Source organism: Rhamphochromis longiceps, linkage group LG1 (assembly GCF_057381845.1).
Source record: "Rhamphochromis longiceps isolate RC_006_pf linkage group LG1, R_longiceps_female_GT1.1, whole genome shotgun sequence".
NCBI lineage: Eukaryota > Metazoa > Chordata > Actinopteri > Cichliformes > Cichlidae > Rhamphochromis > Rhamphochromis longiceps.
In genome coordinates this window covers 34,123,585-34,141,392 of record NC_140557.1, presented here as the reverse complement: position 1 = coordinate 34,141,392, position 17,808 = coordinate 34,123,585, and the positions used below count along the sequence as shown (strand labels likewise).

Here is a 17,808-nt window from a genome sequence, read left to right as displayed (position 1 = left end):
TAAATGTGAGCTAAGTTAAAATGAGGACAATGTGAGACGATGGACTTTGCCCAACATAGACTGATTTGTCTCTTGATGGCCAACGCAATAACTTTAGTAGGCGATTCTCAGAATAGAAACCCCATAGATCAACCACCTAGCAACAAAAGTGGAAAATCATGCTGACCCAATTAGTGTCGACTCTCAGCAGAATATTGTTATGGCCCGCTTCAGTTCACTACCATTCAGGCAGATGGCTCCCCTGGTTCTGGATGAGAGTTTTGTTGTTGTTGCTTTTCTTGTTATACTCTTCCATTAATTTTGGCTCATGGCCTAAAGGATAACTTTGGCCCCTGGGAGTGCTACCGTAGCTCTCAGCTCTCTTTTATTCTTCCTGTATGGCTATGCCTTTTCTTTTTTTTCTTCTTTTTTTTTAAATGACAAAATATATGGGCTGTGATCAATCTATTGAACTTTTCAAAATACATTTAAAAGTACAAGGCACCAAAAAGATTTGCAATTCTCTGTTTTTTAAAACTCCATTGTTTACTTATGATTTTTTTTTCCAGGATTTTCCAATAATGTGGCCCATCAGTACAATACTGTTTGGCAGCTGACACAAAAATCTCTGTACATTTTCCTTCGTTTTGAAAGCAACATTATAGTCAAGACATATAAAAATAAAAAGCCAGAACTCCAAGATAGACATTCACATGAAATTCAACCTTCCCAACAAGTATGAGCCAAATCACTTTAATACATCAGTATCATATCACTTCGATAAAGAGATCTGAGCTTCAAAAGCCTTGACAGACTCGACTTTTCAAACATTCCTTTAGCTCTTGTTGACCCCTGTTGTAATCACACTGCTTCATTCGAGACATTCAATGCATGTGATTAAGACAGGGAGGTGCAAGTTAAATCAGAAATCCAAGTGCAACCTTGCAAGCAGACAACACCGAGATAGACAGCCTTTATTTGTGAGAAAGCTTTCAGTGTTTGGCGAGAGAAGAAACATGTTCATCTGACACTTTGTGTAGCAAACACAATCATGCATGCCTACCGACAGACAGTGGGTCAAATGAGGATTACTCTGCTACTGAATAATGTATTGCTACTTTAAGCATAGCAAGTGCCACATATAATTCCAACGAATGTCTCACAGTTTCCACAAAAAGCAGGCATGAGTTTACATTTGAGCTGTGATTTGACTGTTTGCTTCAGCAACGGTTAAGCCACCGTTGCCTCAACAGTCCTTTAGCCCCGTTTATTTTTTACCAGTCTGTAAATGTAATAAACATGAATACAACACTGTCTGCTACTTATTATAAACTCTGTCCATAAAACAATAGCAGACTTTTATGGCACTGACTCTCAATCAGTGCACGGTAAACAAGGCCCGTTATCAGGCCCTGCTAAGCTCAGCTCTATTCTGATGGCGTTGTTATGAAACAGAGTGGGAGTTGTAGTATTATACATAGCTGCCTGTGTGTAGGCCAACTCTTTAATCAGTCACTGTAATTGCCGGGATGGACTTTGAACCACAGACATATTTGTCTCCGCTTTTCATCCATGGCTAAACAACTCGGGGCCCGGCAGTGCGCGGCTCCTGTCCCAGCCCCGCAAGCAGCCAAGCATGGAGGAGGAATGGAGGGGTCACAAGAAGAAGAAAAGAGTTTTGGCTGAGAGTGGAAAGAAGAGGGAGAGAAGAGGAATAGAGGGGGTGGAGAGGTACAGAAAAGAAGGAAGACAGCAAAGTAGAGGCGGTGAACAGAGAGGACATGATGGTACACAAGTCCCTAGTGGCAGATTGAGTGCTTTGAGGAGCCCAAACAGAGCTCTCCTCTGAATACTAAGACTTTTCATAGAGGCAACACTGCTACAGAGATGCAAAGCCTCTCCTCTGAGGCCCCTGCGACATATGGGGGCTTTCAATTGCTTGTGCAAGAGCAGGTCTAATTGGAAGCTGAGGCGATATTAGAAGGGGAGCTGAGGAAAAGAAGAGAGGCAAGGAGAGGTGCTTGATTTAAGGGCCCATTGTTTTAACAAGTACATTCTGCCTCCTCCTCCTTTCTCCTCATGGCCTCCGCTTCAGATGCCCACACTCCACAGAGTCAAAAGGCGGCGTGTAGCCCCTCTGAACGAAAAGGGGCCGGGCTTGTTTTGACACTTTGTCCTTCTTGGCTTCTGTGAAAAGGCCGTTGCTTCTATGGGCCACTCGAGTTCATTAGGAAGTGCTGCTCTTTCAGTCGCGTCCCCATTCCGGCTCCAGGTTTCAATGGAGCCTCCACAGCCCTTCACTGTTTGTTTAATAAAGACCCTTACCACCTCCACAGCTACCTCCTCCATTTCCCTCATCACAAGCTTAGCTGAGTTGGTGCCTGCAGGGTAGGGGTCCACTGACAGAAAATAGCGAAGAACAAAGAGCATTGGATAGGATGTGAAGAACAAGCGCAAAGACATATAGCAATGGTGGGAAATGAGGGAGAAACACTTTTGCCCTGAACCCATACCGAGCTTCACCTTCATCACAGCGGCAAAGCAACCACTCTCTTGCAGGTTATGTGTGTTTGTGTGTGTGTGCATGTGTGTGTCTAGAATTAGATTTCAGCTCTCGCACTTTTGGGTGACATCACTGTGCGTCAGTATCGATGGGACAAAAGTGTGAGATGTCACTCTAGAAGGGCAAAAGCACTCTGAGATCATATGAGCCCCAAGGAAGCTTCTCTCTGTGAGTGTGTGTCTGTGTGTACATGGAGATAATTGCTGTGGGAGAAGTAAAAATGGAGTGACTATATACCTGAGCTATTACAGACAGACAGTGTTTGCACAGTCACACATCTTATACAATTGTTCTTATGTACATCAGCAAATTAATGAGAAATACAGCAATCGTGATTTGACAAAACTTTTTGCTTTAATTCAAAGGGTTTACTAAAAATAGTTCCTTAAACATTTAGATTAAGTGGCTCAAAAGTAACAAACTGACATAACTATACAATTTTTTTGATGATTTTAAAACCTCCAAACTATCTGAAACTTTTAGTTTTATCTTTAGTGAATGTAAAGCAGGATCTGTTGAGTTGACTGATTTAGACATTTAAAAATGTTACATTTCTTTATCTTGAGGAGGTATTGGGGTTCTTTTGCATTATGTTTTTGGTTATTATTCATGTATACAATGGGGGACAGCCCCGTCAGCTTTGCACCATTTAATTATGTCTGCACAGTGAAATACCATCACTCCAGAAACCTCAGAGTTCACTCTCCTGCTTCTATCAGAAGTACCATCAGCAATAAACGTAACAGACCCAGGTCCACTGGGAGCTCTACATGTCCATACCATAACACTGACTCTGCCATGTTTGACAGATGATACTGTACGCTTTGCTTTTCTATTCCACACTCTTTTCTTCCCCCCTTTCTTTCAGTCATCCTTGCATTCATCTGTCTAAAGAATTTTCTTCCAGAACAATGCAGGCATTTTTAGATGTTTTTTGCTGTTTATTCCTGGTTTGCATCTTGGTGTAGACCCTCTGTATTTACACTCTCAAAAGGCATGCGTTGGGTGCAGACTCCGACAATGAAATGTCTACTTCCTCGACAGTTCTTGACCTCACTAGATGTTCTAAAGGATTCCTTTTTACAGCATCTTGCCAAGTCCACAAAGATCACTCTGCAATCATCCAATTTAGTAGCCTGCCATTTCCTTTGAGGCTTGTTGGTGTTGCTTTGCTCTCAAATCCAATCTTTGTTTTGAGGATTTAAAAAAATAGTTGATATGGGCATTCCTAAAGCCTCTGCTCTCTTTCTGATAGGTCTTGTACCCTGTTAATAGCCTCCTTCAATTACATCCACACTGCTATTACTGATAGAAAAAAACAAGACCCCACATTTACAGTTTCCATGAACAACTATGGAAAACTCCAGACCTTTAATGTAGGTTTCAAACCAAAATGTGGTTTTAGCGTTACAGTTAGGTTATGGTTAGGTTTAGGCTGAGGGTTAGATTAGGCATTCATTTTTGACGCTTAGGGTTAGGGTTAGAGTAAGCATCTAGGGAAAACATATTTAAGTCAATGAGATGTCCTCACTAAGATATGAAAAGGAATGTGTGTGCGTAGATTTAATTCCATAAGTGGTACAGCATATGCCTGCTCCTGGTTGATTTGGGTTAAACTGCTGGGCATGGCTGAGCGTAATTACAGTCATAAGCCATTAATAACAGTTGCTCAGTTATGGTAAAATGTAAAAACAAAGGACAGAGGTAACAAGGATTGTGCTAGTGACAAAATTAAGACTACCAAGGAGTCACCCACAGGTACATCTTTGCAGGAAGTCTTTTAAATCCATTTTTGGCCTGGTGACAAGAACAGGAAAGGCGTTCACTTTCAAAACTCTTCCATGTATCCCTAATCAATAGAGCTCACTTTATTCTTATGGTTGTAAAGTAATTATAGAGTGAATTTGGGTGACTTTTATTTAATTTGCCTTTTGTTGTCATTAATTTTTTTCGTGTGCTTTAAACGTAGGACTTAATGTTTAAAGAACTGACTGAATGTGCGTGGGGTCTAAGTAAACTCATATCTAACCCTAATCTTATCTAAAGCTAGAGATGGAAGCTGCGAGTGTGTGTGTTCCTAAAAGCAATGTCTGAACAGGTCATTTGTGCATGCAGGCATGTTGAGTGAGGTGAAGAGCCTTCATTAAAGCACCTTTTTAGAGGTAATCTAAGAGACAGCTGCTGTCTCCCATCTGCAGGACCCCCACTGGCAAACAGGAAGGGTGACTGAGTAATCTCAGAGTATAAGGTGCTCAGCAGAAGAGGAACAGAAGATATGATCTGAAAAACATCAAAAGACGCTCTGAGCTGCTTTTTCAGCCAAAACGCTCTTTTTAGAGTCTAATACAAACCAGGTTTACAGCTTACCCAAAGCATAAAATAGTCCAAAATATGATAGGTATTAACAGAAAAGCACAATGGAAATTTTACAGTACACTGTCCTCAGTAATTTTCAGTTTACGGATTAAAAAAGGACAGTTACTTGATATGCTGTAGTAGCCATTTAAAAGTAAATTCTAGCAGAAGAAAAAAGGTATTTTGGAGTCTGTGTACAAAGAGAGATGTTCAAATCCAGATCTTCTCTGCAAAAGGGGAGAAGACATGACAAAGACGAATGGAAAGGAAGCTAAGGGGGTGTGTGTTCAAACAAACTTGGTGGGCTGAAGATGAATCTTGTGGAGTACAACAAAAACCAGAGTCACGGCTTTGACATCAATTAAGAGAAAAATCTCCCTCAATCCATAAACCGCATTGATGCCGGGCTGTTTGTGAGCTGCCAAGCAGTCTAGAACAAAACATGTGCACGTGCACACACACAAACAAACTTAGTCCATGACCTCAGCGTAGTGAATGAGGTCATATTCAGTTAATAAAGAAGCATGTCTTTCACTGTTTATAGTTATTTATATCTTCAACTCTCACCCAGTCTGCTTTCTGTCTACTGTCTAAATGGTGAGAGGAGGACAAAGACAAAGTGGTTCTTCTATAGTGTTGGCAAACATTAATCAAACAGAGAAACACTGAGCTCCTATTGGAGACCATATTCCAGGCCAGATCCATTCAGTGCTATACTATAGTATTTATTGATAACGATGTATGTGAAATTGAGTCAAGATAAACTACAGTGGCTGCATACTGAGTATTGACTGAACATGTCCCCCAGTGTGGTTCACTGATGTCTTTTTTTAAGTAAAAGATGTCCTATAGCAATGAGTAATAAACCACCTAAATCCCCCATTCTAGACCAGAAACAACGTCCCTTGGGGGTTGCATCAAGAAACGCATCCAACATAAAATCGGCCACATCAAAATATGCAGGGCAGCCTGCTGTGTTGACCTCTTATTATTATTAGCTTCAGTCCCGTTGACAGTTATTATTGCACTAATACATTTGTGGGTCTATTTATCTGTTAGGAAAGCAACGCTGCCTTACACATTTCCCTGAAAGTGGAATGCAGCTCATTGATCGATCATCAGATCTTTACTTGGCATCAGCAGCTCTGTATCATACGGAAACTGCAAAAAGGTACAGTACATTCCTAGTAAATCTTTAAAAAAAAAACACACACACACACACACACACACACACACACACACACACACACACACACACACACACACACACACACACACGACAACAAAGACATTGTCCAGTCCTCAAAACTTTGTCAGACGTTTCTCAACCCAAAAGCCATTTCAAAACCATATGTTTGTGTGGGCCCTGCACTCTGCAGTTAACCCATTAGACACGGTGAGTATACGCCTGCACAAATTTCCCTTCGTGCCCCCGCTAAAGACTGAAACCATGCAGACACTGGCCACAGACAAACGTCCTCTTTTTGTCTGGAAAGAGTGTCCCATGATGTCTCGGTTACCCAGATAATGCATAAGAATGAGCGGCTTATTTCAAATTTGTGGCTAAAACCAGATTTAGGGATGGCAAGAGGCCTTTCATGACAACAATCCATTGATGCCACAATCATTTCACACTAATGTCTTCCACCAAATTTGACAGAATGTCATTAATGTCCCTGTAGAAATTTCCCTATGTCACAGCAAGAAAGGATGGAGAATTAAGTTACTATGGATCCGAACGTGTGAGTGACCTTCAGAATGTCTTTGTGTCCCTGCCCCCCTCCCCTGGTTGTGCTCAGACAGTGAGTCTCCAGCCCTGCTTATCTTTCTGTCCTCTACAGCAGACCCCCGCTGAGACAGAGAAGTAGAGTTTATTACAGTCCCCAATAATCTGCAACCCCCAAGGAACTCAGATTCATACTACATGGCCTAAAAAATGTATTTTTTCATTTTCAGACCTGTGTGGTGACAGGGCATGAATTTTATGCCAGAAGAATTATAAAAGACAGCAGATGCTACGAGTTTTGCACTACTTTCAGATTCAAAGAATCACTGTGAAACAATGATGGGAACTTTTTTTGTTCCTAGCACTTAAACATGAAACTAACATTTGTATTAAAACTTTTTTGCTGTCAATGTATCGATTATATCACATGGATGACCAATTTCTCAAATGAGTCACTTGGGGTTTGGTTTTGGGGTCCAAGGATTCAACAGTCAAGCACAGATTGCGATGTGCTTGACTGTTGGACAGACAGTAAGCCTGATCTGTTCACATATGTGTTACCTTATCAGTCAGAAAGCTATGCATTCTCATTTATGAAAAGCAGAAAAAAGAAAATGTGTATTATGGTTGATTTAGTGAAACGCTAATCTATACAAACACATAGCTAACATTAATATGTAGATAGAGGCAAGACTTTTGGTACTAAAACCTTTATGGTTTCCATTTGTACTTCACTGGTAGTCCAAGTGCTACTGGCCATCATGTTTGAGCAAGCTTTGGTTACATGGATGCAGACAGAAGGTGGAGAGCAAAGGAGGGCTGATATTTGCCTAAATGTGCTGGGTAACATAAGCTAGTGAATGGAAATCTTTCCATTTCAAATGGAAAGGACATGAAAATCGTGCCTCAGATATCTACTAACTATACTGAGAGTTCCCTAGCACCAGAAAACAAACAAACAAACAAAAAACTCAGTGGGTTAGCCATTGTGTTTCAAGACTCGTGGAATCACAGCTAACAAAACATGTTAAAAATTCTAATTCCATAGCAAAACTGGTGAAATTCACTTGGCTTTGACAACGCCTGAATGTCAAAACTGAAAACCAACAAACCAACATTCAAGGAGTTTTCTGCTTTAAAATCACTGGGTAAAGCACAACCCACAGCTGTCAATCATCCATCCATCCATTTATCCAGTTCAGGATTGACACCTATTCCATAGGGCAAGAGGCGTGGTACAACCTGGACAGGTGCCAGTCTGTCGCAGGGCTGACAATCAACTATATGAAATGTAATGCAAATCACAGAAACCCTAATTCTGCTGATCTCATATTTGCTACAGTGGATGGAGCTGAATATTTTGATCTGACACAGCTTTTTATATCAGTTGCTCTTCCTGATGCAGTCCTTCCAGGGATTTGTGTCTCCTCCCAATGATGAACTGGGGATCTTTTGCATGTTAAGCATACATGTTAACCATTACACCATGGATACAAATGAAATGCTAATAAAATACATTTTAAGATCTGTCCAACCTGGACAGATCTTAAAATGTATTTTGACAGATCAAAGTCTGCACTTTAAATTCCACCAAATGTCATTACAAATATCACAAACAAAGACACACAGATCTTTTTAGCACGCTAAAGAAGCAGCAAAAGCAGAACAAGTCACAACTTTGGCACAGAGTTCCACCAGTGGATCATTTCTGCTGTTAGACTGGGAACCAATCTCCAGAGTGCTGCCAGCAGTTGACTTTGTTTGTTTCCTTGCTTTTGTGCTGTAAGACCTGACATGTGTAACACTGAATATTAGTGCGCTGAGCATAAGTGAAATGGGCCCAGAGGCAGTAGCATCATGTTCTGAAATCTGAAACGGCCCTAAAGACGAAAGCCACCCTCAGGGGTCTCTCTGAATGGAGTCAGGTCTTGCAGGGAGAGAAGCCGGTGATTTATAGGAAAGCAGAGGGACACGAGGAGAAAAAGGAGAGGGGTTAGAAGTCTGACATTTATCCTTTCGAGAATGTTGGAAGGGGGGCTGGGAATCAAGTAATCACAGGTTACCTCCACTGCTACCTTGGAGGTGCAATTCCATCCCCGCAATTCCATCCCCTCAGCACCGACAGACAAAGCACAGTGGGGGTATCAGGTGGCCCACTTTACCTTCCCCTGGTGAAAGCAAAAGGCTGGCCTACACCAACCTAATGAGCTAGACCAGAGGAGGGCACACACAAACACACTCATTTAGGCCACAAAAATCATATGCACTCATCTAACACAGCAGCTCTAGTCTCGCATCCATTAATGAAACTCTCAATTCCCCCAAAGCCCCCCAAAAAGCTTCTGCCAAAACAATCAAACCTTGCCAAGACTAAAGACAAAGCAGTCGAATTTACTGACCCAAACCACGGCCACATCCTCCACATCAACCATTCCCCGTCAGAGAAAAGTCGTCTACAGAGTGGAATCCGTACCAAAAACAACTTATGGCACGCCATCAATCTGTCTCTAGGCTGAGTTATTTGGAAATATCAACGTTGCAACACCATTAATACCAACACAATTACTCTGAGGACATTTAATCAAATGTGGTGTTGGAGGCATTTTGCAAGACAAAGCCATAAATTTTTTGCTGCAAATCCATGCCTGCAGGTTGTGTGAAAAGGAGACTGCATTTAAATATGTGTGTGTGTTTGTTGGTCCAGGATGAGGAGCGGCAATGTCAAGGGACTAATCAATCTGATAAGGCAATACAGGTGGCAGGGAAGGGCACAGAGGCTGGCAGACGAAAGCAAGCATGGGGCCAAATTCCCCACCTCCCCTTTCAGGCCGCTGTTCCTCCAACTGCCACCATCCACTGGTCTTAGGATTGTTTGACTTTCTTCTCTAAACTTCTACCTACTTCAAAAATCTGTGCCAAAATCATCTGCTATTTGATGAAACACGAATAAAGAACAGTACGAATCCCTGACTAACTGGATATTGCAAAGTACATTTTTATGACTTGAAAAGGGGGAGGGGAATCAAATTTTTCAGACCAAATCTTTTTCTCGTATTTTACTGTCATCGTTGCCTTTCTTTTTTATCCTCTTTGTTTGGCTGCTGCAGCAAATAAGACAAAAAAAAAAAAAAACACTCAAGGAAGGAGGTTTTTTCTTGGATGGCTGCCCAGCTGTCAGATTCATACAGAAGCACCGTCTCACTTTAGTCCTGTTCACTTGTGCAGTGTACGGATCATCGTGTAAGAAGAGCATTTCATCCCATTCCCAAAGGGTCATGGATTTTACATTTTAATGAGGCTTTATTGCCCACACAACAGTGATCGAATGTTTGGCGATCTTCAGTGGAATGACACCACAGCCTCTGACTCAAACTGCAAGTCTGATTGATAGTTGATCAGTAAATGGAGAGAGCACAGTGGAGATCGTGGGAGTTTGTGAGGGGGTGCGGGGGGTTACTGTCCCAGAGCACATAATTAAAGAGTGTAACACTCTCTCCAGCAGACCATTAGTCCAACACAGCCTATTACTGCGAAGCCACTAGACTTAGCTGAGAAGGCATCTTGACCTCAAACACGTTGAGACTCAGTTACCCACACACCCACACTCTCAGTTTGATAAATTATAGCCCTGGGGCATCTTCTGTCAAATGGGACCAGCAGCTGGCCTTCATAATGTCATTTACTGTACACAGCGTAGAAATTATAGCCTTTCCCATTTTATTCATCTCCACATGAACCCATAATGTATATCTTAAAATACGACAGTCAAAAGGGAGAAACTCATATGTCGATGATAGACTGGTGCATCACTTGGACAATATTTATGGCCAAGATGATGAACATTTCATGGTTTAGACCCACTGGAATTGAATTTACTGTCCCCATATAAAGATGCATTTATCGATGTCAGGCTTTCATTCATCCTGGAGTTTCCCCAACCACTGGATGGCTGTGGTATGAGATCCTGCCCTCAAAGAGCCACTAGTCTTAAAATAATCATTCATTAAGTGCAAGTCTTAGCTGTCCGAGTCAAATTACAGTTTGAAAGCTATTTCAGAGCCTTTTCCACACTGACAAAAAAAAATGAAAAAAATAAACCAGAGAGGAAATAAATACTAAATTTTTGGGATTCCCAAAAGGAAAGTGCTCAGATTTAAGGATCTTCAATTAAAGACTGGAATGCAAAACCACTATCAAGCAGAAGAATTACAAAGCACTGGAGCTGTGGTGTTTGCTACTCGCCACAATGGAAAATGCCAACAGCAGCAGCTTCCATTCATACCCAGTGCACAATGAAATGTTTCAGACATGATACAGGCCCGGCAGGCTTAATTGCTTTATGACAGAACAAGACTATAATCAAAGGAGCGCAGGCCTCCGCCCCAGATAAAGTGGGGAGGTGCAAGGAGGGTGGGGGCATTGATAACCATATCTGGAAGGATGAAAGGACCCGCTATATATAGCATGTCATCCAGGGTGACTTTTGTTTTCAATTGGATATTGACTCTTATCAGGTTGACATTTTAGATACAGTCTTCTGGTGACATTTAGAACTTGTTACAATTACACCAACCTCCATTTGATGTCCGACCAGCCAATTACAGATGTCATTTTCGCTATTCCTGTCAGGTAAATCTTTACACAGCATGTCAGAGTGTGCAGCACCCATGTGTGTATGACACTAAGCTCAGTGTGTGCTTGTGCACGTGTCTGTTCAGATATTGCCTCTGCTGGGTCCTTGCATTCCAGCGGCTGTTCTAACATGTTGTAAATACAAGGTGTTAGAGAAACATAGAAAGAGAGTAGTGGAAATATAGCAAATACTGCTGGTTATGGTGTGTCAGCGGGGGTGTGACAGAATCTAAAATATCTCAAATGGATATTTGCACAAAATAAAAGGAGATTTTTTTAAAGCCACTGTGCATCAGCTTATATGCCAGCCAAAAAGCAAATATTCTCTTAAAAATAAAAACCCTTTCATGAGTTACATGACCAACTTTCAGCTTCTAGGTATCCAAGACAACAGACAGATTAGAAAAGCAACAACATCTGGTTGCTTATTCCAACATCAGCCAAGAAATGTGTCAGATCTGACAGAACATCCCCACCATTCACCCACCGCGTACTGTACCAGCCGACGTCCTCAACCTCCATAAAACACCAAACAGTAAATAAATAAATAAGACTGATGAAACCCCATTTAAGCCTAAATCAAAGCGGCACGCTAACATTTAACACACGCGCACAAAATAAACAGGGTACGTGAAGGTAAACAAAAATAAAGAAACTAAAATAAGTAATAAAAATAATAAGCTTCACATATACAAAACGAAATGAGTGCTAAAAAATGAATATATATACACATTTTCACAAGTTTCAGGTATTACCATCCAAAGGACTGCTGCTACAGATCTGTGAGCTACACAGGTATGTTTGTCAAACAAGACTTTAAGAAAACAATGAAAACACACTCGAGCACATTTTCCACTGTTTTAACCACCTACATGGCCCCTTCTCTGTTACAGGGAAACTTGGCTGTAGTTTGAATGCGCTTATGAGAAGCAGAAAAAAAACAACCTAAAACTAAATTCTAGTGCCAAATAACAGTGGTGCAAAAAAAACAACCCTCCGTCCACCTCTTGCTCGGACCCACTGACATGCAGATCCAAGCCCGGTTCGCGCCGTTGTTGTCCGTGCATTTTCTTACCTGGACTCCGGCTGAGAAGCAAAGTTAGGAGGGCGCCCCACAGCACCGCGGCCAGCTGCATCGTGGACCCCGCTTTTTTCTCGCTTCTCTGGGCTTCCCTTCCCCTTCTTCCCTCCTCCTCCTCCTCTTCTTCTTCTCCTCTTCTTCTTCTCCTGTGCACAATTAAATATCAACGGGCTTCTTTTACAAGAAGACGCTCCGGCTTTCACCCTAACCTCATAGCATGACTGGCTTTTTATCCCCCTTTCTCTCGGCGACCTCCTCCGCCTCCTCCTCTTGTGTGCGATAACGCGACAAAACCGGGATTAAAAAAGTTAACTCTGAGCTGAACGGCTCGGCTACGGTCTCCAACATGTTGTGCTGTGGTTCCCGACTCTGTGGACACGAAAAGGAGCTGTGGACTGTACCATGAGAAGGTTTAAGGGGGTGCTCCGTATGTATGATTCGGTTCCGCTAAATTAAAGTAAAGGTAATTTGCTGAAAATGATTTATTATTATCGTATAATAAGTTATATGACAGAATAAAGCAATAGTCTCCCTCAAGTTCTTTCTTTTCTAGGTGTTATTTTTCTTCATACCGCTTTCTGTTCCCCTATCCCGAAAGAAATCGAATCGACCAAAAAAAAAGAAAAATCTCTGCTCTCTGTATCACATTGTAAAGTTGCGTCTTTTTAAAAGGCTGGTGGTCCACAGAGGCGAAAGAAAGAAAGAAAGAAAGAAAGAACAACAACCTGCATTTGGGGCAATGAGTGAACAGCTTTTTTCTCTTTAGGTTTCCTCATTCTTACTTTGCTTTCCTTTTTTCTCTCTTTTTTCTTTAGACATTTGGTTGCAGCACGGGGTGGGGGGGGACTTCCCTGTTGTCACTTCAGTCATTGGAGGCAAATGACAGAGCAGTGGTTTTTACAGTGTGGTGTAATGACCATGAGATGAGGTCATTACACAGTCATTATTCAGTAGGCCTACCACAGATTTGCAAAAGTTGCCGGAGGGAAGTAATGGCTATATTAAAAGGTAATTAATTCCAAAATAAGGTCGCTGTGGAAGCATTATTTCTTTCCCCTGAATTAGCTTACAAAACGTTCCAGTGGGGATGACATAGTTACACCACAAATTGATACCATGCAGTTCTGTCCAAAAAAAAGGTCACAAAACTCATTAGGAGACACACATTGCACAACCCTGTGGTAACATGAAAGAGATTCCACCAAGCATAGAGAAGTTTTTAAACAAAATAAAGCGATTTTACCTCAGACTGCAAAACTAGATAGTATATTGTAGCAATTGCACATGCACTGAATTACATTCAGATGAGCTTGTAATCTGAAACATGTGACATGTTTTGGAAATATTTATTTATATGTAAAATTCATAAAAAGGCTGATGGTAGAAGAAAACCAGCTTCCCTCCCTCTGCAGCGATTCTCTTCTATTTTCTTCTATTTTGTTAGAAATGTATAAAAAGAGAAGAAAAAAATCCCTGTTTCGTAAATATCCCAATCACACCCTTGTTAAAGGGTCCCAAATTGAATACAAATTATATTTGCGGTGGTTGAAAATCAAGGCTAATTGTAAACTTTGTGTATTTTTTTTATTTTTATTTTGCTTCAGCCTGACATTCATTATGTTTCTGCACTGCAGAGAGAACTGGTGCCAGCGGCGGCAGAAAAGAAGGACAAATAGGTCTACAGAAGATGCTCAGAGTGCAGAGAGTCAGTGCAGAACGTGGCTTTAGTGTCAGTGAAAAGTTATGAAAAGCTTACAGTAAGCCTCTAAAAAACACTCATGAAAAAAGCAAGGTTTGCAGTATGACTGTAACCACTGGGTACTTGTTAGCTGCAGTGAGTTGTGATACTCAGAATTTTGTTGGAATTTATTATAAGAGTGTGACTGCATATTTACAATATGAAGATCAAATTTTAAACATACCGCCCAGCACACTCACATGTCCACAGTCTCTTTGACTGGAAGCAAGGCTTTAGACTCCACTTTCTAATTATGAGGCAGCTTTAGTTGGGATGTGAGCTCCCGCCTTCCTAAACAGGACATCATCATTCAGCACACGCATCCTCTCCACTCTCCTGCGGCGTATCCATCAGAGTATTACATTTCATCCCAATAAAAGTGCTCTGCAATGTCACTTATTCTTGATTCGATGCAGAGCATTTTAATGAACAATGCTTTGGACAAATGACTTAGGCTGTCTTAAGAGAGAAAAAAACATTAAGCCACTGAACAGTTCACTCATTTATTGCTTTTGTAGATAACAGATCTATATCTTGAGATTATATTTGTGTGTATAAGACTCTGTAAGAGTATAAATATACAAGAGGCACAAATACTACAGTGTAGCACAGTGGCACATTATATAACCTTTAAGGAAACTACTTCCTTCAGAAATGTTGGAAAGACTTTGAGATGAAGGGTGGTGCTGCCACTCAAGCTATTAACAAATGATCCTTAGATGTAGCTGGATGCAAAAGGTGTATCCTCTGCCAAGGCCAATTCCCTATTTAGCACTTTTAAAGAAAGTAATGGAGATTTACACCAAAAGTGTGTGGGTTCTCCCTGTGCTTGTCCATCACTAAGTTACATGACATTCGACTGTGTAGCTTTTGAATAATCTTGTCAAAAGACAGATTGTATGCACTCCATACTGTATATAAATGCCACTTGTTTTGCACATATTCAACTCTGTATATTTTATATATTTTATTATTATTATTATTATTTTATTTTTATTTTTTTTACTATTTAATTTGTAAAAATGTGTATACACACACACACACGTAGGAAAATATTTAGTATACACATCCAGAAATGCATACACTATTATATATTGTACATATATTTATTAGTTTCAGGTTGGCCATTCTTGTATTTTGCTCGTTTGTGTTGTTGTGTTTGCACATCTCTGTTGCTTGTGGGGCTCGCACACAAGAATTTCACTCGCATGTGCTGTGCCAGTGTGCCTGCACATGTGATGTGACAATAAAAGTGATTTGATTTGATTTGATTTGATTTGATTTGATTTGATTTGATTTGATTTGACAAAAGAGCACTGATCACATACTGGAGCTCAATGTATATCATTCAAGGACCACAGACATTACAGAAAACAGTTTCTGAAACTGCAAACACCTGAGATTAATAAAAGTGATGCTAGGCCATATTCATATTGCAGCAGTCTAGAAGAGCCCAGAGTTATGGCTTGAAAATATTTCCCCTCTGTGCAATATCTACCACCGACTGTGATGACAGAGGGGGATCAAGACCTGGGTGTGGTGAACTCTGGGTGGCTGGCCTGGCTGGAGCGTGAGCCTGATAGCAGCTCTGGCCCTCTTTCACTTCCCATCCTGTCTCTGTGTGAAGAGATGGAGACATTTAATTATAACCTGTGATTAATGCGTCCGCAGTGGGCCGGGAGGCTGTCTCCACAGCAGCAAGGGATTTCGTTCAGGTCTCAGACTTGTCTCACAAACGCACACACTGGGAACGACTTTGTATGGTCTTGCAAGCACTGCTCTTACTATCTTCCCAGAGAACCTCATCATTTAAAGTGTCAAAATGTCACACCAGCTTTCCTCTGACTTTTATATTCTCTGACCCATTCTAGGATGCCACTGGTATCTGACACCTTTTGGCCTGTGCAACATATGGAGTGACAGTGTGAGTCTGTGTGTGTCTGTATGTATGTGTATGTGTGATGCAGGGAGAACAGCTGTGGGTTAATCACTTTAGCTTCCGCTGATAAATAAAGAAGCGTGCTTGGAGAGGACGAGGCCACCGCAGACAGAAAATCAGGCAGGTGCTCTAAGTTTGTCTTGTACTTTTTAAAACTGTGTGTTATTTGCACGTGTGTATGTGAATGTATGTGTGTGTATCAAAGACACAACCTTCTTTTTTTGCCACTAGCTTATAATAAGTCTTCCCTGAGACGTATTCGATTCATTTCTTACCCATCTTCCCTTCTCTCTCACGTGTAAGTTAATATACAGCATAATAACTCGAAACAGAGCTCATAGGAAACAGAGCTCATTTTTGGAGTGTAGCAATTATTAGCAAAGTAGGTATATTATTCCTATGACCTCATATGGCCTGTGAAGGAGATATATTCTAGACTTTTAACTGTGTTTTCACATTTTTCCATCTTTTCCCACTGATAAAGAAGAATAATTTCTTTATCATGTAGAAAAAGTGAACTGTTGTGTTAGATTAAGATATCTCATTGATTAATTGTGTAGTTAAACTTCTTTTCACTGACAGAAGTTGTAGTTTCACTTGTCCAGCTAAGCCTAGATTTTCAGTCCCCCAAAAAACTATGAACACAGTTGTCTCATTGCATACTCAATCATCCAGTTACCGGTAAGTGTCCAAAAGTTGATTCTGTTCATCTGGACGTAGCGTTTAAAACGCTACGTCCAGATGAACAGAATCAACCTTTGGAGATTTACTTTCCTGGATGATTGAGAATGCATTAAGACATCCAGTTAAGTGACTTCCTCAGAGACTGAACAAGTCTGAAGACGAAACGTTTCTTCCACTGAAAACACTATGCCCAGATAAACTCTGGTCGTGTCCAAATTCATGGGCTGCATCCTCCTGAGGCCGCATTTGTAGACCAATTACGTCACAGTGACGCGCCGAAGGCTGTCCAAATTCTTAGACTCCTCCAAATGCAGCCGACAAATGTGTCCTCCTTTTCCCTGAATTTGAATGATGGGTCGGGTGTGTCCTTCGTGGCCCACCATATCCCAGAATTCATAGCGCGGCCCAGCCAAACTCCAGTTTCCAACAATGGCGGCCGCTACTAAGTTTTAAAATTACTCATACTAATCTTTCTGGGTCACAAAATAAACTTTTAACATATTTTCAGAGGAGAAAGTAGCTGTGTAAACATCAAATATCTGCTCGGTTTATCAAGATATCGCATATTTGCAAAAGTGCTTCGACGTTTTCAGAGACGTCTGCTACCCACCAGCTCGATAGCTAGCCGGGAGCTCGAGGGTCACTGATGCAGCCGAGAACGGCACAACTCCCGGCACATCATTTTCAGATCACCGCGGACTTTTGCTACTCGGGTTAAACGTAATATATAAGTCACTTAGACAACCTAAAAATGTTATTGTTGGGCTTTTTTCAGTGTTTTATTTGTTCGTGAGTAAATCGGTTTGGCTGAGATTAAAGTTATTAGATTAGATAAAATAAAACTTTATTAATCCCCCGGGTGGGTTCCTCCTTGGTTTTTACACAGCTGACTAAACGTCAAATAGAAAACTGATAAAACAGAAGTATGAGATGGTCGAGAATTTACACCAGTGTCCTGTTATATTTTAGATAGCAAGGAGCAGGCGGCTGAGTTTATTAAACTCCACCGAGACAGCGGTGACGCTAATCAGAAGGCTAGACCGTCCAATTTCCCCAACCGTTTACTTACGGCCTACCCGACCTTCTGAGGACCCGGCCCACGTAGACCGCG

The 17,808-nt window shown here is 41.2% G+C and overlaps 1 protein-coding gene across 3 annotated transcripts in view; it reads right to left on the bottom strand.

Annotated features, from left to right (window-relative positions):
• The window catches only part of lrp4 (low density lipoprotein receptor-related protein 4), a 109,761-nt gene extending 97,087 nt beyond the window's left edge, over positions 1-12,674 (bottom strand). For all 3 annotated transcript variants that reach the window (XM_085407672.1, XM_085407681.1, XM_085407689.1), the window contains exon 1: positions 12,331-12,674. In XM_085407672.1, the coding sequence (XP_085263798.1) occupies positions 12,331-12,391 (61 nt within the window). In that variant the 5' untranslated portion in view covers positions 12,392-12,674. The remainder of the gene's footprint in view (positions 1-12,330) is intronic.
• Positions 12,675-17,808: the final 5,134 nt, after the last annotated feature.